The following is a 27,715-nucleotide window of genomic DNA, read 5'->3' as shown; positions in this document are numbered from 1 at the left end:
TGGGGAGGAGCTGGTTAGCCGAGATGAACTGGAAATGGGGGGATGTTCACGCAATGTCATCGGTGGAGCGAAGTTCGTGCTGACAAGTCCTACAACAATTCGATTCACTATTCCAACCTGGCGTCGGGATTTTCAAAGGCACCAAAGTAGTAAAACACATCACCCCGGACGCCAGGCCAGTGCACCACAAAGCCAGAGCGGTGCCGTATGTGATGCGGGAAAAGATCGAGAGCGAATTGGACCAGCTGTTGAGAGAGGGCATCATCTCGCCTGTTGAATTCAGCGACTGGGCGAGCCCCATTGTTCCTGTCCTAAAAGTGGATGGCACTGTCAGGATCTGTGGCGACTACAAGGCCACCATAAATCGGGTGTCCCGACAAGATCAATACCCGCTCCAGAGAGCGGAGGACCTTTTCGCCACGCTGGCAGGTGGCAAGTTATTCACCAAGTTGGACCTGGCCTCAGCCTATATGACCCAGGAACTGGCCGACGAATCCAAACTACTGACCACCATCACCACGTACAAGGAACTGTTCGTTTGTAACAGGTGCACGTTTGGCATTCGATCAGTGGCCGTGATTTTTCAAAGAAACATGGAAAGCCTGCTTAAATCCATTCCTGGAACGATTGTATTCCAGGACGACATCCTCATCATGGGTCGAGACACCGAGGAACACCTCCACAACCTGGACGAGGTGCTACGCCGACTGGACCGGATAGGCCTGCGACTCAAGAAGTCTAAATGTGTGTTTTTAGCTCCTGAGGTTGAGTTTCTGGGCAGGAGGGTTGCTGCAGATGGGATTCGGCCCACCGAATCCAAAACAGAGGCGATTCGACAAGCACCCAGGCCCTGCAACACATCGTAGTTGTGTTAATTCCTGGGACTGTTGAACTATTTCACAAACTTTCTGCCAAATTTGAGCACGTTGTTGGAGCCGCTACACGTGCTCTGCGTAAGGGTTGCGATTGGTTTTGGGGGGACTGTCAGGAACGGGCTTTTGATCGGGCGCAAAACCTACTTTGTTCAACAAGTTATTGATCCTGTATGACCCCTGTAAAAAATTGCTTCTTATATGTGATGCATCATCCTATGGGGTTGGGTGCATGATGCAGCAGGGCAATGCTGAGGGTCAACTACAATCTGTGGCTTATGCCTCTAGGTCACTGTCTCAAGCAGAACGGGGATATGGGATGGTCGAGAAAGAAGCGCTCGCATATATCTGTGGTGTAAAAAAAATGCATCAGTATTTCTTTGGTAGGAAGTTCGAATTAGAGATGGACCACAAGCCATTAACATCCCTGATGTCAAACAGTAAGGCTGTCAATGCCAACGCATCAGCCCGCATACAGCGATGGGCTCTCACGCTGGCTGCTTATGACTACTCCATCCAGCACCGGCCCGGCACTGAAAATTGCGCTGAATTGCTCAGCATGCTTCCACTGGCCACCACTGAGGGGGCAGCGGAGCAAAACGCCGAGATGATCATGGCTGTTGATGCCTTTGACAGCGCAGGCTCCCCCATCACAGCCCGCCAGATCAAAATCTGGACAAACAGAGATCCCCTCCTATCCTGATTAAGGAATGTGTCCTGACTGGGGATTGGGCGCCCGCACACGGAGCATGCCCTGAGGAGGTCAGACCGTTCCACAGACGGATGGATGAGCTCTCCATCCAAGCCGACTGCCTACTATGGGGCGGCAGGGTAGTTATGCCCCAGAAGGGCATGGAGGCATTCATCAGGGAACTCTACAGCAAGCACCCAGGCATTGTGCTGATGAAGGCCATTGCCCGGTCACACGTTTGGTGGCCTGGAATTGATTCAGACCTGGAACACTGTGTTCACAGGTGCACGACGTGTAACCAGCTGGGTAATGCCCCCAGGGGAGGCCCCGCTCAGCCCGTGGCCCTGGCCCACCAGGCCATGGTCACGCATTCATGTTGACTACGCAGGCCCGTTCGTGGGAAAGATGTTCCTTATTGTGGTAGATGCGTACTCGAAATGGATCGAGTGCATCATTCTGAATTCATGCACGTCATCCACCACTATGGAAAGACTACGTGCAATTTTTGCAACCCATGGCTTGCCGGACATCCTGGTTAGTGATAATGGCCCATGCTTCACAAGCTACGAATTCCGGGAGTTTATGTCGGGCAATGGCATTAACCACATCAGGACTGCGACGTTCAAGCCGGCCTCCAATGGCCAGATGGAACGTGCGGTACAAATCATTAAGCAAGGTATGCTCAGGATTCAAGGACCCTCCCTGCAATGCCGCCTATCGCGCCTCCTGCTGGCCTATAGATCCCGACCGCACTCACTCACGGAAGTCCCACCCGCAGAGCTACTCATGAAACGGACACTCAAAACCCGGTTGTCCCTCATTCACCCAGTCCTAACCGACATAGTTGAGGGCAAGCGCAAGTCACAAAACGAGTACCATGACCGCAATTCGAGGGGGAGATGTATAGAAATAAATGATCCTGTATTCGTCCTCAATCACGCCATGGGGCCCAAATGGCTTGAGGGTACTGTAATTAACAAAGAGGGGAATAGGGTCCTCGTGGTAAAACTCAACAATGGTCAGATATACCGTAAGCATCTGGACCAAGTAAAAAAAAAGGTTCAGCATCGACACTGAGGAACCTGAAGAAGACCATGAGATCGAGCTGACACCACCGCCAGTGAAAGAGCAACAAGAGCAATCAGAAGAATGCACAGTCCCTGCGGTCTGCCTGGACAGGCCGGAATCACCACAGGTGACAGACACTCACGTCAGTGTCCAACAACTAGAGCCCCAACTGCAGTGCTCCACGAGGGAGCGTAGACCACCTGAAAGACTAAACCTATGATCCCAATATGACTTTGGGGGGGGGGGGCGAGGAGGTGATGTCATGTATGTAACCCCAATGTAACACCACTGTATTACTGTATACACACAACCTAGATGCACACCTTGACCACAAGGGGTGAACTTGTGGGAGACACTCCTTACCTGATCTCCCAGGTATATAAAGGGAGGTCCCATGCAGGGTCATCACTTGTGGAGTGCTGTAAATAAAGAGTTGAGGTCAGAGAGTGATCTTGTCCCTAGAATGTGCCTCATGTGATTTCATGCAGTAGAGTAAGGACTTTACAGGTCTGAAGACCAGGAAGTGGCGAGTTATGTCGCTAATTTGAAGGACATTTGGAGAACATGCTCAGAGACTTTTTCGTACTTAGCATTGGCCATGAAGCGATACTTTGCAACTTTTGACTGTAGAAACACCAACCTTGAGTAAGGCCATAGCGATAGCCCAGGCGTTCAGTGACAATACTAAGCAAATCTCTCAGCACAGGAGTGCTGCTACAAGTACTGTGAACAAAGTAATGTTGTTTTCAAATTGCAACGTACAGGGCAGGCCCCACATGCCTGCAGCTGCACGTCCGCATATGTTTCAGAGTCCACCATCAAGGGTGATAAATGCAAGGCCATTAACACCTTGTTGACGCTGCAGGGGTGATCATCGTTTCCATTCATACCAATTCAAAGGGTACGTTTCAAGGGCTGTGGAACAATGGGACACCTCCAATGTATGTGCAGGTGAGCTGCTAATCCTGTTAATCCTGCAAACCACCATGTTGCAGAAGAGGACAGATCCACGGCGGATCACGATGAACCAGAGCCTCAGACCGAGGAGGCAGAGGTATATGGGGTGCATACATTTACCACTAAGTGCCCTCAATAATGCTGAAGGTTGAACTAAATGGACTCCCTGTGACAATGGAGTTGGACACAGGCGCGAGCCAGTCCATTATGAGCAAAAAGACTTTCGAAAAATTGTGGTGCAGCAAGGCCTCAAGGCCGGTCTAAACTCCAATTCGCACAAAACTGAGAACTTATACAAAGGAACTGATTCCTGTAATCGGCAGTGCTACTATAAAAGTCTCCTACGATGGAGTGGTGCACAAGGTACCACTTTGGGTGGTGCCGGGTGATGGTCCCACGCTGCTCGGCAGGAGCTGGCTGGGAAAGATACGCTGGAACTGGGACGACGTCCGAGCACTCTCATCCGCTGACAACACTTCATGTGCCCAGATCTTAAAGTTGTTCCCTTCACTGTTTGAACCAGGCATCGGGAAGTTCCAAGGAGCAAAAGTACAGATCCACCTCATTCCAGGGGCGCGACCCATCCATCACAAGGTGAGAGCAGTACCGTACATGATGAGACAAAGGGTAGAGAGAGATCGAGCTAGACCGGCTGTAACGAATGGGCCAGTCCGATCGTTCCTGTCCTCAAGGGAGACGGCACAGTCAGAATCTGTTGTGATTACAAAGTAACTATCAATCATTTCTCCCTGCAGGATCAATACCCGCTACCAAAGGCAGACGACCTATTTGCGATGCTGGCGTGAGGAAAGACGTTTACGAAGCTGGACTTGACCTCGGCCTACATGATGCAGGAGCTGGAGGAATCATCGAAGGCCCTCACCTGCATCAACACGCACAAAGGTCTCTTCATTTATAACAGATGCCCGTTTGGAATTCAATCAGTGGCAACGATATTCCAGAGAAACATGGAAAGCTTACTCAAGTTGGTTCCACGCATGGTGGTCTTCCAGGATGACATCTTGGTTACGGGTCAGGACACAAGCGAGCATCTGCAGAACCTGGAGGAGGTTCTTAGTCAACTCAACCACGTGGGGCTCAGGTTAAAACGCTTGAAGTGCATTTTTCTGGCTCCTGAAGTGGAGTTGCTGGGGAGAAGAAACGTGGCGGACGGCATCAGGCCCACCGACTCGAAGACGGAGGCAATCGAGAACGCACCGATGCCACAGAATGTGACGGAGCTGCGGTCATTTCTAGGATTCCTGAACTATTTTGGTAACTTCTTACCGGGTCTCAGCACCCTGTTAGAACCAGTGCACGCCTTACTGCGTAAAAGGAGACGAATGAGTTTGGGGCAAAAGCCAAGAAAACGCCTTTGTAAAAGCTAGAAAATTGTAATGCTCAAACAAATTGCTTGTGTTGTATGATCCGTGTAAGCATTTGATACTAGCATGTGATGCGTCGTCGTATGAATTTGGGTGTGTATTGCAACAAGCTAATGAATCTGGGAAATTGCAACCGGTTGCTTATGCATCCAGGAGTCTGTCTAAGGCTGAGAGAGCCTACAGCATGATTGAAAAAGAAGCGTGCGTCTATGGGTAAAGAAAATGCATCAATACCTGTTTAGGCTAAAATTTGAATTGGAAATTGACCATAAGCCACTGATATCCTTGTTTTCCGAGGGGATAAATACTAATGCATCGGCCCACATCCAGAGATGGGTGCTCACGTTGTCCGGGGACAACTATGCCATCTGCCACAGGCTAGGCAGAAAACTGTGCCGATGGTCTCAGCAGGCTGCCATTGCCCATCACGGGGGCGGAAAGGGCGCAGCCCGCAGATTTAGCCATGGTTATGGAAGCATTTGAGAGTGAGCAATCACCCGTCACAGCCCGACAGATTAGAACCTGGACGAGCCAGGACCCTTACTGTCCTTAGTTAAAAACTGTGCGCTTCACGGGAGCTGATCCAGTGTCCCAGTGGAAATGCAGGAAGAGATAAAGCCTTTCCAGTGGCACAAAGATAAAATGTCTATACAGGCAGACTGCCTTCTGCGGGGAAATTGGGTAGTGGTTCCCAAGAAGGGCAGAGACACCTTCATCAGTGATCTCCACAGCACGCACCCAGGCATCGTAATGATGAAAGTGATAGCCAGATCCCATGTGTGGTGGCCCGGTATCGATGCTGACATAAGAGTCCTGCGGGCACAGATGTAACATATGCTCGTAGCTAACTAATGCACCCAGGAAGGCGCCACTAAGTTTATGGTCTTGGCCCTCCAAACCGTGGTCCAGGGTCCATGTCGACTATGCAGGCCCGTTCTTGGGTTAAAATGTTCCTTGTGGTTGTAGATGCGTACTCCAAATGGATTGAATGTGAGATAATGTTGGCAAGCACGTCCGCTGCCACCACTGAAAGCCTGCGGGCCATGTTTGCCATGCACCGGCTACCTGATGTCCTTGTGAGCAACAACAGGTCATGTTTTACCAGTGCCAAGTTCAAAGAATTCATGATGCGTAATGGGATCAAACATGTCATATCTGCCCCGTTCAAACCAGCATCTAATGGTCAGGCAGAGAGAGAGCAGTGCAAACCATCAAGCAGGGCTTGAAGAGGGTAACTGAAAGCTCACTGCAGACTCACCTATCCCGAGTCCTGCTTAGTTACTGCACGAGACCCCACTCGCTAACTGGGATTCCATCTGCTGAACTGCTCATGAAAAGGGCACTCAAGACACGGCTCTCGTTAAGTTCACCCTGATTTACATGAACAGAGAGAGAGCAAGCGGCTTCAACAAAGTACATGTCATGATAGCGCAAACGTGTCACGCGAAATTGAAATCAATGATCCTGTATTGAATTATGGACAAGGTCCCAAGTGGCTTCCCAGCACTGTTGTGGCCAAAGAGGGGAGCAGGGCTTTTCGGGTCAAACTTTCAAATGGACTCATTCACCGGAACCACTTGGACCAAATCAGATTCACGGACTATCCTGAGCAACGCACTTTGGACCCTACATTTTTTGACCCCCCCAACATACACACCAGTGGCAACCGACACCGCGGTTGGCCACGAAGCAGAACCCACCATCTGCAGCAGCCCAACAGGACTCAACACCAGGCAGCCCAGCAAGGCCAGCTGCACAGCAGCCCAGCGAGGGTCCAACAGACGGTTCACCAATACCAGCATCTGCATCGAGACAATCAACCAGGGAAAGAAGGGCCCCAGATTGTCTCACCTTGTAAATAGTTACATGTTAACTTTTGGGGGGGGGGGGGGGGAAGTATTGTTATATATGTAAACTTGTATTTACCTTGTACAGCCACCAGAGGGCTCATCCCCTGGAGTCCCAAGAGATCCCATAATCCTTTGGGAGCACAGGTACTTAAGGAGGCCTCACAGGCTGGAGAGGCACTCTGGAGACTGCAATAAAAGACTAAGGTCACACTTTACTTTGAGCTCACCATATCCAATCAGACACTTTCTTCATACATTACGGGTGATGTTGTCATCACGCTGGCGCGTCACCACATCTCTCCCCTACATTTAAAGGGGAGAGTCGCTGCGAGCTCTGCGATTATTTTAGTTAGATCCACTGGGCAACCAGGGTGGGTTTCGGCCGTGCCAGCAGCCTAGCACCCAAGTGGGAATGCCAGGCTGCCTGTTGGCGGCCCGGCCTAACCCGGGGGCGTAATTGTCGGGCTGACCTGGCAGTCAGCCAACAAAAAAAAGATGCCGGCCACGGCAGTGCGCCCTTCCCTTTAACTGGCAGCCGTACCGCCATTTTACACACAGTAAAAATACAGTGCACCGACAGAAAAAAACTGTCATCAGGGACACTGCACAGCGGCCCAAGAACTTTTAGGTGAATTTTACTTGTGGGTTGGGAGATCAGCGGTGCGTGCTTTGATTACGCACTTGAGGGTTCGGCAGCAGTGGGGAGGAAGTGGGGACCACCGGAAAAATCACTGAGGTCAATTTTGCGAGCAGCAGCCAATGACAAAAAAAATCAGCGGCCATTCAACACCGCTGCATGGCCGCCGTGGCGGTAACAGGCAGGCTGAATTTTCGCCCCAAAATGTTTTAAAAGTTCCACTGAAGCACACAATTGCTGCTAGTTTTCCTGGATGCACGGTGGTTTCATGTAGAAAACCATATGGAAATATATTAGCATTTCAGCCAAAATGATAATTGGTCATATAATCCACGAAAGGATCTGATCCTCGGTTATGGAGAGTGGAAGCAGAACACTCTGGTTTGAGCACTGAAACCATGTCCCATTTGAGACTATGTAAGAAAGACTTGCATTTATATAGCCCCTTTCATGACCACCGGACATCCCAAAGCGCTTTTCAGCCAATTAAATACTTTTTGAAGTGTAGTCACTGTTGTAATATAGGAAACACAGCAGCTAATTTGCTCAAAGCAAGCTCCCACAAATAGCAATGTGATAGTGATTGGTGTAAGGCTGTCTTGCTCATTTCGTTTCGTTACTTTAAACATCGAATTACGCTCAGACTCAGTTGTAGTAAAGGCAGGATCGGGTCTTTTATTTAGACGTTCATACTAAACAAACTCGCTGCTTGCAAAGGCAGCTCTCCAAGCAGTGGCACACCTTTCGAAATTCCAGTGTCACTAGTGTCAATGTGTGTGTGTGACAAAAGCCAGTTCCATCTCTTTATACCTAAAAAGCCTTTGAACTCTTATTTCTTTGCAGTTAGACAATCACAGCTAACTGCTTTCTGAATTACTTTACACAAACCAGATTATTTAGCATACAAATGTCATCAAATAGTAGCAAGGTACACTCAAATACAGACAATGTCATGAATTATTATTATTCGCATAGTAACAAGTTCCATTCAAATACTTGACATCATCTGTATGTTAAACGATGTTATCAAATAGTAACAAGGTACACTCAAATACAGACAGACAATGACTAGCTACTCATCAATGGCTAAAAGGCACATCATCTAGCAGCCTGTTTTAATCCAATCTTGAATCTTCCAACTTTTAACCCTTTCGATCTCCAGACTGCGCCGAGGCAAAGAGTTCAGAAATGCAGGCTTGTGCTCCCACAGTGATCAGATCTTTTTTTTTTTAGTGATGTTGATTGAGGGAAAAATATTGGCCAGGACACAGAGGATAGCTCCCCTGCTCATCTTTGAAATAGTGTCATAGGATCTTTTACATCCACCTGAGAGAGTAGATGGGGCCCTTGGTTTAATGTCTCATTATGTAGCACACTTATTGACTTAAGTATGCAGAAGTAATATGTATTAATAATATATAATATGCACAGTAATCAGAAGAATATAGCTGAGCAGCAATCAGTCAATGGGATAGATTAGGAGATCTCAAATGATTTGGAAGCAGAGGTGAATTGCAAGTACCCATTAGATACATTTGTACAATTCATTGATCACCCCAACCATTTTTTATGTTAACGAGGTGTGGACTTTGAAGACGCCAACCGCACCAAACATCTTTGAAAGGTTCTTCCTTCACTATATTGCGATCACATGGCATGGAAGCAAGTCGTCATCGATACGAGGGACCGCCTATGATGATTGAGATCACAAGAAATGTACAGATTGGGCAACAGTGGAACATACAGTCCTATTGAAACTGTCAGATTTCAGAACTTATAGATAACTGCAGTAGCATGAACATATCAAAATATTTTTACCTAATATTACTAGCTGTTAATCAGTTTCCAAATATGTGGAATTAAATAGAAAAGTTGGTGAGAGAACACAGTTGAAATAAGCATCTCATGAGAACATGGGATCAAGTCATCTGCAGAAATATGGTCACTTCCTGGCTGACATTTCTTAGCCTAGAATTGAAACTGGAAAAAAATATAACCAACTAATCATACCAATAACCTATTTGGGAGCAAATCAGTCTGTTTACTTAAAGCAGCTGTTTAGAAAACATCTGTTTTAGTGGTTTAGGAAGTGGGGGATGATTATTAATTGGGCAACCCAAAAAAGATGGATAAAATTGCAGGGCTTCAACACTGAAATCAGATAGGTCCTATCCAGAAGCTTTTTGATAATCACATTTCTCTCGTTCTTATAAATACATGCAAGACTTCTAAAGAATAATGCAGACATTTCTTTCCAACGAGATATCTTGAATAAACCACTGGTTCGAACATTATTTACCTAGTCACAATCTTGAAGCCATAAGATACATATAGAGGAAGATGTTGTGTATCATCTCGGATAGGTTAGCACAATGGATGCCAGGATTCATTTGGACTCATTGAAGTGGCTATATATTTCTAAGTACCCCTGTATTCTCAAAATCATCACAATGCCAAGCTCCAATTGTCAAAATTTACTAACAGTTCACTACAGAAAATGCACAGGTGTCTGCTACTCTGTAGCATGTTGGTGCTGCTAAGCGACAAAGAATACCTTGGTTCACCTATTGCGGGAATGCCCAAATTAAGGTACAGATCTTGGTTTTACGAGAATAGGAGCATGGCATATCTTTGTCCAAACAAACCTTTGAACACTAGGAAACACGGAATTAGTATATGATGATCCCAGGATAGACAAAATCGCTGGAGAAATACCACCAATGGCGTTTCTGCAAATCCCCTGGGAGGATAGACGCACCAACGTCAGTGCTCTCCAATCAGCCAACATCTCCAGCATCGAATCACTGACCACACTTGACCAGCTCCGTTAGACAGGTCACATCGTCCGCATGCCCTACACAAGACTCCCAAAGCAAGCGCTCTACTCGGAACTCTTACACAGCAGGCAATCCCCGGGTGAGCAGAGGAAACGTTTCAAGGACACCTTCAAAGCCTCCTTGATAAAGTGTAACATCCCCACCGACACCTGGGAATCCCTGGCCAAAGACCGCCCTATGTGGAGAAAGAACATCTGGGAGGGTGCTGAGTACCTCGAGTTTCATCGCTGAGAGCATGCAGAAAACAAGCGCAGGCAGCGGAAGGAACATGCGGCAAACCAGTCTCCCCCACCCACCCTTTCCTTCAACCACTGTCTGTCCCTCCTATGACAGAGACTGTAATTCCATATTGGACTGTGCAGTCACCTGAGAACTCACTTTGAGTGGATGCAAGTCTTTCTCAATTTCGAGGGACTGCCCATGATGATGATGAATAGTTGTCTCGCAAAATAATTATTTGCACCTTAAAACAAACACACATAATCCAGGGTTGACTGGATTGATAGAAGAAATCTGTACATAATGTGAGATATTCAAAGTCATAGAACAGGAAGGAAATGTTTGCACTGCCTGAGACGTAGTTAATTGAACAGTTGTTGAAGAGATAATACAATAGAAATGAAACACAAGCAACAGCATTTGCTCAAATAAAGGCAGGCCAAAATTAGATTATTTTTATGCCAAAGGATACAGTAAATCCTAAGTAAAAAAAATCAAAGTGCTGGCTGCTAGTATTATAGTTAATGCATGGCTAATTATTCCAATATTGCAAGTTACCTGAATTAAACATTTAACCACAAATATGGTATATGGTTTAGTTACACATATGCAGGTCCAAATGTACAAGACCCTATATTGTTCAATCTCAGTGAGGACTGGATTATAACTATGCAGAGTAACAGAACCAAGGCGAATGAACAAGGGAGAGAGATCTATATATAAAATTATATAGTAGAGTTATTTTCCAGGACTACTTAAAGAAATCCATCATTGCTCGTCAAGTCTAGGCCATGTTACCCAGATGAACAAAATGTTCACAAAAATATATTTGCCAAAATTTACATCATACATTATGTTTCTGAATAAGATTCTGGTGAATTAAAAATATTTACTGAACTCGAAGAGTGTTTGAATGATATTCCAAATGTACTTGAAACATGCAGTGAAATCAAATTCTTTAAAGGCATTGGTGACAATTTTTGCCGAATACTTTTAGGTGCTATAGAGATAGAGGTGGCCAAGAAGAGGTCTGAAGCTGAAATGCTACTTTAGCCCGCATTTAGTACAAGATGCCAGCTTGGTAAAAGAGTTGAAGACAGCACAAGGAACGGCCACCTGGAGGCTTGTTAAATAACTGATTGCCACTTAAAATGCCTGCTAGCGTTCATTATAGAGGCTGTGCGGCATTTTGGTGGCTCGTGCTTCAACTAACGCCCTCTCGTAACAGAGATCAGCTGTTTGGGAGTAAACACAGCGTTGATGCCGATTTCAAACACTACTTAAAGGGATACTCACCATTTCATGTTCACTTGCTGCTTGAGATGTAAAGAGAACCTCTGAAATACATCGGGAGACTTTCTGGGACACTTTGTCAAGACTTAACTAACACTCGAGCAACAGTTATTCTGGAGATTCTCTGAGCACCTAAAAAGAGTAAGTACAGTGCTACTCCACCTTATAGGAGTCACTAGGAGAAAGGAAGTGCTGGGTCATGGGAATCTTGCTAGGGGTCCTCCTTGGTCTGGACGAGGAATGGGAGGACATGAGGCCAGGCAGAGAAGCACCAGTTGCTGCAGGAAACAGGAGGGTGAAATGGCATAATTCCCCCTGCAGGTACAAGATCCCCCTCCTCCTCTGGATCTCCTTCACGAGGACCTACAGTGCCACATCCAAGAATCTGTGCTGTCTCTCCTTCGGTCTCTGAGCCATCCTGTAATGTTCCATTGTGTGTCAGCCAGAGTACGCCACACCTACAGTGGAAGTGGGTGCGAAGAGCCAACATGTACTGCTCCACAAAAATTGTGTTGAAACAGCATTTAAGTGCTGAGCCTGCAGGTGTCTGTTTAGCACCAACAGGAAAGTTCAAATTATGGTAATCAGCAATTAGGACCAAAATTGTGCGTTAAATCTAGACTTTCAAACAGGCTAGTCTTATTAATTAGCACAGCACCCATTTAGCACCTGTTTTCACTCTTTGGACAAAATAACCCCCATTGGCTTTAATTCTGAATTCATCAAATTAAAATAGTACTATTTTCTACTATTCTTCCTTTACCTTGTAATTACATTTTTTGAGCCAAAAGAATTGGTCAGCAAAAACTTATTCAAGATGAACTAGGCTCTTTCCCTCAATGCAGTAAGATCGTTATAGTGCATTTATATAATCTCTTTAGGAATGTTAATATGTGATTTAAAAACTTTTAAAAGAAATAAATATCACAAGAGTGGAAAGTATTTTGCATCATTGACATTAAATAAAGTTTTATTTGTATATACACCCTTCTTTCCCCTCCCTTCAAAAAAAATTAAAGACTACTAATTAAACCAAGCCTATGCACTATTAAAAAGGATGATATATAAAAATAATCTTCTGTAAGATTCGTCATAGTGGATCCCAGAAATTAATCACTGGATTGTCAGATCTATCTGCCCTTTAAATATTTCACTGGAATGGCATCTAATGCAGTTGCGAGACATCACTAAGGCTTGCTAAATCAATCAGAAGCTCCCTACATGCTGATGGTGAAAGTCACTAATTGAAGACTGCCCCCCCAATCCCCTCCATCGCTCCCACCCCCGCGCCCCCCGCTCCCCACAGAGAGACAATTACATTCCCACTCGCACTTGGTGCTGTGTTTGATTTCTGTTAGCAAAGTGCTGGGAGCCAGCCACCTGGCTGCCTGCTTAACCAGAAATGATACAGGGAGACTTAAGAAAACCAAAAAGAGGAAAAGACCATAAAATATTTCTTGGCTGGAAAGGATTAAGACAACCAAACAATATGAAAAACTTTCAACATAACTGAATAGTTCAAGTTTTATTTACTGCATTTCACTTACATACTGAATTAATTATACATTTGCAAAATTGGATCTGGTAGCCTTTACGTATATTGTTCCTCATTCTTACCATGGGCAAGTCAGGCAATCACTCAGGAATAGCACAGGAGAATGCCTGAACCTTTAAAAGGACTTTTCCTTGCAACACACAACCTCCCTAATGGGAGTGGCCTATTTTTGGTTTTATTTGACTAGATTTAGTAAAATTATGAATGGAAATTCAAAGATGTGGCTTACAGAGATCAGATCTCTGTGGTGGAGGCAAATAACCAGGAAGGAGAATATCATAGCAATCTTTGCTTAGTTGATAACAAACAATTAGAGCAAGCCTGGCTCCCTGGTCTTTCTGAGGGACATTTGGTTCAGAGAAAAAGGAGCAACTAATTCCTTTCTGAATTCAGATGTTGTCTTGAATGCTATTATATCAACTGCTTCTCAGCACACCACTAATTCACGTTGATCTGGAAAACCAAAGTCCTCCTTTCAGCTAATGTACATTTTGAAGGGTGTGGTAGATATTGAAATGTATGAAAATACAAAGTTAAATATACCAAAAATAATTCAAGCTCAGAGGCCCTCCAAAAATGAAGCACCATCACAAAGGAAAACGTTTTTCACTTTTAAAAACATTACAAATGTAAAGGATGGCATTGATGACAAAAAAGATAGACTACATAATGAGAACCACACAGAGAGTTTGGGAAGCACAAGTCATGTGATGCAAGGGCAAAAGTCTCTTAAAAAGAACAGCTCTCCCTCAGTTTCTTCTGAGAGATTATTGGACAGGCTCACAATACATCAAAGGGCTACAAAGAAATAATCAAACATCAGCACTGTGTATGGCACACATTGTTAAATTATTTGGCTGAGTATCGTCCTCCAAGTAATCCAACTAAACTCTAACAGACTAAAGAAAGAAAAATAAACATGCACAAGACAAATCATTCCTTCAGGTAGGATGTAATGCAAAATAAAATCCCCCTGGTGGCTTGCAGAAAGAGATAATCAGAAACAGGGCTCAGACAGGCATCCTGGTTCTGCTTAAATATCTTGTCTCTTGAATTCAATTGTGCATAACAAGGACCAGATTTAGTTCTACTTATGCACATTTTCAGTAACACTATACATTTTTCACACTGGAAATAAAAAAATATTCAGTCATGCATCGGTACATTCTAATACACTCATGCCTGACAGTGACTTTCACTTGGTCTCTAAACTATCCTCTGCATTAATTTCTGAACAATTTACAGCATTTCTAAACCCACAAGGGTTTGCAGAATACTTCAAATTATTTAAGCACTACTTATTGTTTTTATTCAAATGGCAATCAAACTATGTTTTGGTAATTCTTGAAAACATTTTAATTTATGGAAGTAGCAAATATTTAGCAGAATCATAAAAAAAACTGGTTAAAATTTGTTGGTCTCTTGTGTTGTCCTCCAATTTCTACTAAAAGATTCATTTCAAAGTTGCATCCTACAGGATTAGTGGTTGTTAATTTTGTCGAATTAACAGCTTTGATTGTCAATGCTATAAATTTGTGCCCCTGTATTCTCTACACCTGCCAGAAAGTATCTATTCACTGTTTTAGAAATAAACCACCATTTCCCCATTTTTGATGAACTCAATACATTTACATTTAGTTGACAATTTACTCAGCAGCCAAAAAGTACAACTGGTTCCACACATTCCACAGGAATCATATACAATAAAGTTGCAGGCAGAATCTACTGTTAATATTTGCACAGGAACTTCAGTGCCAATTTCCAAGGTTACTACGGCAATTTCTTGAGCCAGAGATTTCAATACTGATTGTGTTTTGCTCTTTGACATTTTATAGGGCAAACAAAAGATCTAGTCCTGGACTTACATGACAAACAATCCTACCTCATTCCTGACTAAAGATTTACAAACCATGATATATTTCCATGTTAAATTAGAGCAATATAACGATTTTTTTAAAACTAGAACTACACTATCTTCCAAATGTAACCAGTTTTGTGTACTAATTTGCATAAACAGTGTTCAAACATTGCAGGAATTAAACAAATGAACTTTCCTGAAGTAAAGAAGTGCCTGGATGCACTTGGGAAGATCGTGAAGTTCCCTAATATCTGTGCCTTATTCTATTTGCATTGCTTCTCCCCCAATTTACCCATTTACTGAATGCCATGGTTAAAATATTTTTAGTCAGAAATAAAATAGGAATAGCATTATATGTAGTTTTTCAGCATCATCAATTCAAACTGGAATTTCTGCAGAATTCAGACGTCGTTAAGATGGTGCTGTATTTTATTTTCAGTCTCTTTTAGTGTCGCAAACATTGTATATGTCAACTGAAAAAAAAACAGATATGCATTCAACACAGTTAACATGACATAATGTAACACTTTTCAATCCAAATGGCTGAGAAATAATGTCAGATGTATAGAAATGTTATGGTCACGTCTAAAACAAGTAAATTGTACCACATTTGTTTTAAGCCCATTCATTATTAAAAATATAATTTGGCATTGTTGCGGCTGCATTTCATGGTTTCAGTAAGCTATCAGATGGTACAGTTATTGCAGCAGTGCAGAATAGATATGAGCTGTAACAAATGGCATCACCATGACAATATAAAAATAATTGTTTTTTTTAAAAAGTGAAACTACATAATCTTCCAAAATGTAACCAGCTAGTTCCTGTGCTAACTTTCATAAACAGTATTCAAACATTGTACAACTTAAGCAAATGAACCTCCCTGAAGTAATGAACTATATGGAACATTTTGGATGGTCAAGTAACATCCAAATCCCTGTTTAGTACATCGGTTTTATTTATTTTTAAATTCCAAATTTTTTTGACAGACCTAATTTAGTCAACAAAAAAAAAAATTGTCCTTTTTTAAGAAGTCTACAAAACGTACAACCTAGAAAAAAAAGTGGAACAAAGTGATATTACACCTACTTTGCAGGGATTGCAGCAGCAGAACAGAAGTTGTAAAATATTGGACTTTTTTTTTCCCTACATTAACCTACTTAAATTTTCATCCAACAAGATTTATTAAATCATATTAGCTTCTTCACGATCCTGGAGGACTGAATGTTTTTTAAAATCACTTCATTATATATTTTAAAAATATATTTAGAGAAATAAACCATACCTTTATTCAAGATATTTGGCATGTGTGCATTGGAGAAAAACATTTAAATATCACTGCTCATCCATTTTCACTCTACAATGTACAATTTTGAAAATATCTCCCAGACTATTTTCCTCAGCTTTATCACACGATAACTGGTTTTCTATTATCCAAGTACCTACTGAATTTTTAGCAACTGAAATAGAATGCTTTCATATCTTATAATTATTTACAGTTGCATGCTGGAATTTAATGTCATTGCATTTTCACCAACCATACAAGGAAAACAGCTTTTATTCCTGTTTACAGATTCACTTCAGACAAACAGAATAAGGCAAGTAACTGCTTGACTTTTACCTAAAATTCCACCAGAGAGATTGTTTGAATCCAAGGAACTTTCAAACAGATTCAATGTGTTGAAGTACTGGTGAGTAACTACAGCCAAAATGGCACACTAATATAAATATAGATCATCATTTTCCAACTTTAAGCACTGATTATAGCCCTCATAAGTAGTCACAATTTATATGGAATAGTGTTTGTCATATCTGCACAGAGCAAGGCAATAAACTGCATATTAAACTTCTGTTCCTCATCTGTTCCTCAATACAAATGTTATATTTTCACACATGGATCAGGAATGAGCAATTTCTTAACTCCACCTTTACAACCGATCATTTTGGTATCGTTCCTTTCTCTTGGCATGAGGTAATCAGAAAGCTAAAGATATAGTCAACTGATGCTATTTTTGTATAATATAATACATCAATTTGGATTTTGATTTTTTAGTAATATGTTGAGCTTTATTAAAAGAAACTAGGAAAACTTCTAAATACACCAACTTTAATCAAAGTAGCATAAAAATGTAAAAATCAGACATTTTTTCATTGTCCAGTGTTTCTGTTTGGCTTATATTCTTGATCATGGCCAGAAAAGGCAAACTCTTTGTTCCTCAAACAACTCTTTCAGCTTTATACTTTTTCTTCAACATGGTCACCAATTTACTTCAGAATATAGTAAAGACAGAAGTGCAGAAGTTATCTTTTTTCATTCAAAAATATTCGCAATTTAGATATTCAAACCTCGTATCCAACAAATTGTATTTCATAATGATCACAGAATGAAACAGATTTGCTAAAGATCTAGCTGTAACTTTGAATAGCCTTGGCTGGTAGTCTGGCATAAATAAAAATTATCTGAATTTATTTTAAGCCAGTTATTGGCAAACTGGACTGTCTTAGTAATTGCATACATTACTGCTAATGTATTTTGCCCAGTTGAATCTTCTTCCAGGCTTCAGATGCCGTAAAAATGCAAGAGTCTATGATCCCAGCAACTGTAAATGTTCCTCCAATGATTGCGCAGATCTGGGAGTTAAAAATGATAAAATGAATCAAATTTGCAATTCAAATACCACAATTTCTAAGCACAACTTTTGCATACGTGATTAATTTTGGGGGGGAAAAAATCATCTGAAGCATTTATTCCAAACAAGACTTGCAAAATAACATGTCTTTCCCCTATCAAAACTAGTTTTCTAAGATGAAGTGAATTTGTACATTTATAATCGAACATTATTTTACAAAAGAATTCATATCTCCCAATTCAAAACTGTCCCATGCATTAATTTGAACAATTAAATGTACTCTACAAACTTAAATCATTATCAGATAAAAATCTTCATGCCAGGTATAAATCTCGTCATTTAGCATAGAATAATAAATCTGGGTTTCGCCCGTTCCTTCCAAAAAATTAAAATGTGCAAGCAAAGTTCGGGTGAGTGCTAGACATTCTCAGGGTTCAGTATCATCAGTCTCTTCTGTAAACTAATCCCACATCCTATGTGATCAGGGATTACTGCCCAATATCTTGTCCTACAATAGCATGACTTGGGGTCGCAACAATGAAACCCCCATAATAACAATTGGATACTATAATCTCAGATGTGCCACTGTGCGCATTTCACCTATCTTCTGAAAGACCGACTGATAAAACATTTCAGCGAGACAAAGCCAATTATGAGCAGAGGCGGACTTATTTTGCAAAGAATGCATGAAACAAGAGACAAAGTTTAGTGAATTCTGTCCTACTTCATAACATTCCTTCTAACATAGAAAATAACTAAGAATGCCATACTGTCCCCATTGATGGGCTAAATACACTTCTGACCAGTAATTTCTCCACATCTAGTATGCCAAGCTTAAAGAGAGAATATTCACTTTGCCTGCCTGACATCCTTACTAGATCCAATCAGTGTATGTGCAGATTGTGTGGGCAGGAAAGCCTTGGTTCACATGAATGAAGGCACTCCGACATTACATGTCAAACTATCACAAAGTTTTGAAATGAGTAAGCAATGTCCCATTACTCAAACTGATACGGATAACCGTTTTGATGGCTGGTTCAATACCTTTCCGGAGAACTCAGTAAAATACCTAATTCCCCCTTTGTCCCAGTGGTTCCAGCCTTTGTTTCTTGGTCAAATATAAAAAGATGCTGGATCTTTGGGAATTAATCCCTTGAATCTGAGTCTGGCTTTACATCAATAATTATACCAAAACTCTCTTCTAAGCCAGTTGCAAGACAGCTATTAACAGCAAACAACAGCTAAAACATCACTTCAATCTCATTCGATGCCTAAAGTGAAAGTCGAAGGAGTCCCAGAAGAGAATTGAAAAAAGAAAAGAATGGAGAAAGGAAGAGCAAGTAAAAGTTTTTAAACTATTTTTAGTCAAATCAATTTTTAGTAGTACCTATATAGGGTTAATATTCCAGTAATAAATCTAGACAAAATTGGGGTAGAATAATATTGTAAAATTAGGGCATGTTTCAGTTATCAATGGTGCATGAGCCAAAAATTAAGGCAAATAATTCAACCATTACATCATCAGCAATTCCAGAGATCCTGAGCTAGTCCGTCTGGTTTTTTTTTACTTAGAAGGGAAATAAAATTTCACGGCAGCTTTTCATGATTAATAGGAATATAGGATAGTACAGCAGCAGAAAAGACTCTCGGCTAGAATTTGCAAACAATCCGCCAGCACCTGATTGCTGCCCAAAAGACAGCTAAGATTCCCAACATTATCGCCGGCGAAAAATTCCCCTCAAAAAAGAAAAAAGTCCGCCCAGCAAAAGAAATGAGCGTTGCACCTCGATTCTCGGCAAAAAAGTGGAATCTTGGGCCGATTGGGCAGTTCTTAAGTTTATTAATTATCGCCCATTTTCTTTAACACCGAGGCTGCGGGTTGGGCCGAGGAGGAGAAAGACACAAAAAATATTTTTTCAAAATAACAAAATAAAAAAAAAATCATAAAACCACTCAGGATCCTTTTCACTTAAATCACTCCAAGAGAATTTTAAAATAATTAGTTAAAAACCAATTACTTAGCTTTTTCTTGCAGTATTACTTGCCTACCGCCCAGCTCTGCTGATTCTCGTGGGCGATTTATTTTTTATACTTACCTACGGGTCACTGCTGAGCCAAAAATTGCACCAGGGCGATCTGTAGACTGTGTACGCCGGCAGTCCGCTCACCAGCGGTACCTCGAAACCGCCGGCGGAACTCAGCTGGGGAATTTTTCGCTGACCCGGTTCTCGCCCAAAACGGCCAATACCGCCGAGAAACCGGGCGGTGAACCAGTGGAAATTCACTGTGATCTACGTGACCAGTCCTAAAAACCAATACTCTTCGATCACCAAATATTTATCTCATTCTCCCTTAAATTTGTTCACACTAACTGCCAAACCAGGCACTCTGTTCTATACATTCACCATCTAGGAGATAAAAGTAAAGGTGACAGTTAAGGATTGTAGTACCAGAACGTTGGTATGGATCCCAAAATGAATCTGCAGATGAATTGTTTGTACCCATGTGAGGAAGGCTGAGCCTGTTTGAGATTTTTAATCCCGCTTTAGAGTATATGAGGGCAATTTTCACATTCGGTGGGAGTGGAAAATGTGTGGTAGCAGACTGACAATCGTTTATACATAGAATTACATAGAAATTACAGCACAAAAATAGGCCATTCAGCCCAACTGGTCTGTGCCGGTGTTTATGCTCCACACAAGTGCCTTCCACCCTACTGCATCTAACGTTATCAGCACAACCTTCTATTCCTTTCTCCCTCATGTGCTTATCTAGTTGCCCCTTAAATTTATCTATGCCATTTGCATTAGAACTGGCACGTTGTCTCCACAGCTGCTGACTGACCTGCTGCAAGTGTCCAGCATTTTCTGATTTAATTCAATAACTGCTCTTTATTCTTACAAACTGTTATGCTACAAGGCATTTTGGATACACCCAATCCGAATTTCTTTTCCACTGAAGACAATGCAATATGTGTAATGGATGGCCTATCCTCTACCACCAGTTTTCTAGCCCCTCCAAAAATGAAAATACTCCCCGTGACTCTTAAATTATAACTTTCACTCTGACTGGGAGCTGCTGGAACTTAACTTTTTTTCCAGATGAAAATTATATTAAATTAGGATACAGTTACCAAACCTCCTAAGGGTTACATTAATGAAAGTGGACAGACTATTATATATCAGGATATAACTGGTTTGAATATAATACTATCAGAGAGGATCTGGTAGCTTTTTATACCACTATTAATCTTCACTACATTTTAACAACAGTTAGGGTAAGTAAGGTCACAAGGTTCAGACTAATATGCATTATTTTTCAAATATCACAAATATATGGACATTTACAAGTTCACATTTTGACAATTTATGAAATTAAAATTGCGATCTAGACTATTTGATGAATACGTATTTGCTGCGTAGGTGTGAAAGCTGCATCTTAAATGCTTGCTCCATAAACAATGCACCATCTGCCAACCAGCAGATAATCTCCCTAGAAACAGCCCTGGGTAGCTTTCAGTGAACCAAGATGATTCACATACTGCCATAGCAACAATGATGTAAGTCCTCAGGATTAACACTAGTCGTCTCTGAATTTGGCCTATAAGAATTATGCCCTTCGATTATAGTCTCACAGTCAGAAGTACAACACTTTAAAAGGAGTCTCCATTCTCAAATTTAGACTAAAAGCAGGATTAAAATCAGAATTATAAATTTCCTAAAGCTTCATCAGATATATCAGAAATATTGGTCACACCCTTGGATACAATTATTCTTATTAAGTTTTATGAACCTCCGTTTTTGGAATCTCTTGCAGTGGTCAGTCACAATATCCATGTATTTTAATCTCTGTTCCTCCTCTTAAAGTTCCAGCTTGGTCATTTGAATGAACCCCGAGTGGAGAAGTGAAGTGAACAGCACAAGCAGATGACCCATACATTCTTGAAATTGACCAGCTTCAAGAACTTAAATGTCCATGAGGCAAGTAAGAGACATTATGTAGGCTTTATCTGAAGTTGTTTACTTTGAAAGGATCTATAGGTTGACAATAGACTTGAACTGGAATAACAGAGAGAGCTGTTGAAAATGTAGTTTTTCCAAAGAGCACTTCAGCGCCAAGTGGTGTAGTGCTACTGCTCCACTAAACAGCTGTTATTTAAAACGTGGGTGAAGTATGCAGACTGTAGCTCTATGCTCCTGGAAATCTGCAGCATGTCCCCTCCCCCCCTTTCTGCAATATTAGTAATTCTATCTGGTTTCTCAACCAGCACACAGTACAATAATGCAATAATGTGGCTATTGCACGTCTAACTAAATAGAACCAAGAAACGGGGTAAAGGAAGGTACAAAAGGTTGGATTTGGAAATTGCTCATCCTAAGATTTAAAAAAAAAATAATTTCAGTATTTTACAATTAATAGCTTCACAGGGACTAAGGCACAGAATCTTTGAGTTAAACACACTGTTCTTTTAACTAGAGGTTTTGATCGTCAGGTTTCCACCAAAGTACTTCCTAATCCTCCAGAATCTGCTTATGTACACTACTACGTAGGTAATAAGCAGACAATACTCATGTAACAAAATTAAAAGTGTAGAAAATGTAGCTCTATAGGATTGAGACTAGGCTACTCAATTTCATTTTTTGAAATAGCATAATCACATCATAATTGGAAGAAAGCTTAACAACTGAAGGAAACACAGGCAAGTTACAGAATCACCAAAACTCTTGATCAAACCATACTTCTTGTTTAAAGTTGGTAATAAAATTCATGCTGAAGCAGATATGAAACATACTTCATCAGCTCGGAGTCCACTTGTGGATGTCGCAATACAAACAAATGGGTATATTTTACATTGGCAGAATAATATTTTCTTCATGTTCAACCTACAATTTGAAGTTTAGCAGTAGGTGCAATGAAAAGAATCTTCACTGGATTCGAAGGCACTGGATTGAAGATTTCTAGATAGACGATAATAGTCCACTTAAAATCTACTAATTGCTATTACAAAGAATTGTGCAGTAATCTTTAGTTTGTGCATATGGCTAATCCCATGGGGACAGAATGTGCTAATTAACTATACTGAAGAATATGATATAACATGGTCCACTGTCGGTTTAATATACGCGTGGAGTGTCTGAGGTTAACAAAAGAAAAATCTATATTATACAATCTAAATTCAAATAAACTCTGATGATATTTTCTCTCATGTGATAAAGACAGAGTGCACAAGGAAGAGCAAGAGAAGTGCCTGGCCAAGTAACGGGTCAAGGGCATGAATCTACATTTCAGTCATCGCTTCCTTCATCATCATCAACAAAAACTTGCATTTATATAGCACCTTTAACATAGTCAAACATACCAAGATGCTTAACAAGAGCGTAATTTTTAAAAAGCACCAACCCAAAGGAGATATTAGGGAGGTTGACCAATCGATTGGTTAAACAAGTGGGTTGTAAGGGAGGAGAGGCAGGCAGAGAGGTAGAGGGGTTTATGCAGAGAATTCCAATGCATGGGAACTAGGCAACTGTACGCTCACACAACAGTAGTTCAAGAGTGGGGCAAAAGGGTGGGGGGGGGGGTGGGGGGAGGGTTGTACAATAAACCAATGTCAGAACAGTGGAGGGGGATTTGTAGGGCTTGAAAAGATTGCAAATATACCTCTCTCTCCTCCTGTAAGGCGCTCCCTTAAAACCTACCTCTCTGACCAAGCTTTTGGTCACCTGTCTTTAATATCTCCTTATGTGGTTCGGTGTCAAATTTTGTTTGATCAAGCTCCTGGGAAATGCCTTGGGACATTTTACTACGTTAAAGGTGCTATATAAACGCAAGTTGTTGTTGTTGACGAGGTCAGAAACTCAGTTTATTTTGAACAGGACACTGAGGTGGCGAATATGTTGATTGAGCCTGAGACAGTGCCCAAGGAGATGTGATCATTGGCAAGGCTGCGGAGCTTGTAGCGGGGGCCAAAGACAATGCTTCAGTCTTACCACCTTAGCTGGAGGAAATTGTAGCTCATCCAAAACTGGATGTCGGACAAGCAGTCTGATGGCACAGAGGAAGTGGATGCGTATATAGAGGTGGTGGAGAGGTAGAGATGGGTGCCATTGGTGTACATGTGAAAGCTGACCCCACGGTTACAGATGATGTTGCCAATAGGCATCATGTAGATGAGGAAGAGGAGTGGGGACCAACAATAGATCACTGGACTACTCCAGGAGGTAATGGCATGTAGGCAAGAAGAAACTCTATTGTTGGAAATTCTCTGGCTATGATCGAATAGCTAAGAACGTAACAAAACAAAAGTCATTCCACCTTGCAAGGCAATAGGAGAGATATTGACTGGGCAACGATGATGAGAAAAGATAGTTCACAATGGTCACAGTCATACTGATGTAATTTGTTACTTTGGTTCAGGTAATTTTGGTGCTGTAGCAGGGATGGGGTTGGAGGATTCAAGAAAGAGTAAATTTAAAAACAGCAAGAGAAAGGTCAAGGCTCTAGAGCAAAGCTTTGGGTAAAAATAAGCAGAGGGGGTCAGGATGAGACAGAGAGAGTAAGATAATAGGACATCAGTGACTAAGGTGACATCAGGGAAAAATAGAAAAAAAGTCAACGCTAAAGGCACTATATCTGAATGGCGAAGCATTCACAACAAAATCAATGAATTAATAGCACAGATAGGAATTAATAAGTTTGATCTAATAGCCATTACGGAGGCAAAGTAACCAAGATTAGGAAATAAATATTCCAGGATAGTTAACTTTTAGAAGAGATAGGCAAAATGAAAAAGGAGGAGGGGGTAAAAGGGATAAAGACAATCAAGATAAACGATCTTAGCTCGGAAAATCAAGTAGTAGAATCAGTTTGGGTGGAGCTGAGAAACAGCAAGGGACAGAAAACAATGGTGGGAGTAGTTTATAGGCCCCCAAACAACAGTTGTAATGTAGGGCAGAATATAAATCAGGAAATTAGAGGGTAATACAGCAATCATGGAGGACTTTAATCTACAAATAGATTGGGGAAACCAAATTTGCAATAATAGTGTAGCGGACGAGTTCATGGAATGCATACAAAATAGTTTACTAGATCAGTATGTTGAGGAACCTACAAGGGAACAGGCTATTTTAGATCTAGCATTGAGCAATAAGAAAGGGTTGATTAATAACCTTGTAGTAAAGGGGCCTTTTGGGAAGAGCGACCATAATATGATAGATTTTTTATATTGAGTTTGAAAGTGATTTAGTTAACTAGGGTCGTACATCTAAACCAAGCAAACTATGTAGGTATGAGGAACGACTTGGCAAAGGTAGATTGGGAAACTACATTAAAAGGTATGACAGTAGACTAGCAATGGCTAGCATTGAAAGAATTAATACATTATTGGCAACAAATATACATTATTTAAGGCACAAAAAACCCACAGGAAAAGTGTCTAACAAGAGAAGTTAAAGATAGTATTAGATCAAAGGAAGAGGCTTATAATGTTGCCAAAAAGAGCAGTATGCCTGAGATTTTGGGAGGATTTTGAATTTCAGCAAAGGAGGACCAAGAAATTGATAAGGAAACAGAAAAAAGAATTAGAGGCAGATTCAGGAGAAATTACAGTGCGCAATAAGGAAATAGTAGAGACATTAAACAATTACTTTGTATCTGTCTTCACGGTAGAAGACAGAAAATACATTCCGGAAATAACGGGGAACCAAGGGTCTAGAGAGAATGAGCAATTTATAGAAATCAGTGTAAGTAAAGAAATAGGAGGAGAAATTCAGGAGCACCCCATTTGGGGCGCTCATTTTTAAAATGTGAAAAATTAGCACCAAGCGCTAATGGTTTCAAACTTTAAAAGAAATTCGGCTTTAGCGCTGCCGTGTTTAAAGTCTCCTTCCCTCCCTTAAAGAGAAGGGCCATCGCTGCAGGCCCTGCAAAGAGAAAAAAAACATAGCTTCGCCACGATCCCGCCCAATCAAGCCGGAACCTGCGAAAAAACCAGCAGGAGAGAAGGCAAGTTTTTTTTTTTGACTTACCTCGGCCACCTCACCTTTTTGCATCGCCCCCGATGCATGCCTCCTGCAGCCGTCGGTGTTTTTGCCTGGTGCCGCTGCAGGGGGCGGAATGCAATTTCGGGTCCGGGGTGCTATCGGGGAGACGCACATGGCGTTGACATCATGACCTCTAGACGAACTAGCGGGGTACTGCAAGGGTCAATGCCTGGCCTCAGCTATTTACAACCTAAATTAATGACTTTAGAAGAAGGGACTGAGTGTAACGTATCCAAGTTTGCTAATGATACAAAGTTAGGTGGGAAAGTAAGTTGTGAGGGGCCGCAAAGAGGCTGCCGAGAGATATAGGCAGGTTTACTGAGTGGGCAAGAACATGGCAAATGGAATACAATGTGTGGAAGTGTGAAGTTATCCACTTTGGTAGGAAAACCAAAAAAGCAGAATATTTGTTGAATGGTGAGAGACTGGAAAATGTTTGCATTCAGAGGGACCTGGATGTCCTTGTACATGAATCACAGAAAGTTAACATGCAGGTACAGCAAGCAATTAGGAAAGCAAATGGTATGTTAGCTTTTGTTACAAAGGGATTAGAGTATAAGAGTAAAGACGTCTTATTACAATTATACAGGGCATTGGTGAGGCTACACCTGGATTACTGTGTACAATTCTAGTCTCCTTACCCAAGAAAAGACATACTTGCCTTAGAGGGAGTGCACCAAAGGTTCACTAGACTGGTTCCTGGGATGAGGGGATTGTCCTATGAGGAGAGATAGAGTAGACTAGTCCTATATTCTCTCATTTAGAAAAATGAGGTTGATAATTTTTTGGGAACTACGAGAATTAAGTGATATGGGGATAGTGCAGGGAAGTGGAGTTGAGGTAAAAGATTAGCTATGATCTTATTGAATGGCGGAGCAGGCTCAAAAGGACAAATGGCCTACTTCTGCTCCTATTTCTTATGTTCTTATGAATTATAATTGAAAAGATTCAAATAGGGAATTTCATAAATGACCAGCGCAGATTTGGGATACGAGAACACATTCAAGGACTTTTGATGGAAAAGGGAGGTCAAAAATGGCGTTATAGTTTGCAAGGATGTGGAATTCCAAGGGTGGAATTTCAAGACGGGCATCAAGACGGCTGTTTTGAAAGGGAGGGAGATAGTACCCAAGGAGAGGGAACCATTTACAATATCTGCTATCATGGGGACCAGGAAAGGAGGTTGGCTAGTCCACAGATCAGTGGAATGTAGACAAGGGAACAGAGCGACGTTCTCATGAACAACATGAGCTCAGAAAGAGTATGAGGGGATATAACAGAGAAACAAGAGAGACATGGATCAGGTTGGTGGGAGGTTTGGCTTGATGAAAAAGGGGTGGGGGTGGAGCAGAGGCAGTTGAATGAATAGTCTCAATCTTAAGGACAAAGAAGTCCTTGAGCTCCTCCTTGAAGGTGAGAGTGGAGAAGGCATGGAAGAGAGGTTTAAGGACAATGTTAGCCTGGAGAAAAGAAGCAGGCAGTTATCTTTGCTCTTCCAAGATAATCCTAGAGTAGTGTGTGATTTTGGAAGAACGTGAGGCAGAGAGATATAAGGGCCGAAATTGCCCACTGCCCGAAACGATTCGCACCTACCATTTTTGATGTGTTCTGGCTGCCCCAATGCATGGACCAGCCAAACTGTTTAATTCAGCATTTCAGGGTTTTTTTTGGAGCGGGGCGGAAGTGGCCTCAGTGTGTAGGCTGGGCGGAGTGGCTATCACTAGCGGGGCGGAGTAGAGTGACCAACGCTGCAAGGCATCAGTGCCGTGCTGATGACGGCATCGCGCTGGCGCATCACTGCGTCTTTCCCCTTCAGTTAAAGGGGAG

General features: G+C 41.9%; 1 protein-coding gene across 1 annotated transcript in view; it reads right to left on the bottom strand.

Annotated features, from left to right (window-relative positions):
* Positions 1-13,299: 13,299 nt before the first annotated feature.
* The window catches only part of ergic1 (endoplasmic reticulum-golgi intermediate compartment 1), a 102,380-nt gene continuing 87,964 nt past the window's right edge, over positions 13,300-27,715 (bottom strand). Inside the window, exons 10-11 of the mRNA XM_070878447.1 lie at positions 17,736-17,850; positions 13,300-15,695 (exon numbers count right to left, since the gene is read on the bottom strand). Of these exons, the coding sequence (XP_070734548.1) occupies positions 17,743-17,850 (108 nt within the window). The 3' untranslated portion in view covers positions 13,300-15,695; positions 17,736-17,742. The remainder of the gene's footprint in view (positions 15,696-17,735; positions 17,851-27,715) is intronic.

Source organism: Pristiophorus japonicus, chromosome 4 (genome assembly GCF_044704955.1).
Source record: "Pristiophorus japonicus isolate sPriJap1 chromosome 4, sPriJap1.hap1, whole genome shotgun sequence".
NCBI classification, from domain to species: domain Eukaryota; kingdom Metazoa; phylum Chordata; class Chondrichthyes; family Pristiophoridae; genus Pristiophorus; species Pristiophorus japonicus.
This window is presented reverse-complemented; position numbering and strand designations above follow the sequence as displayed.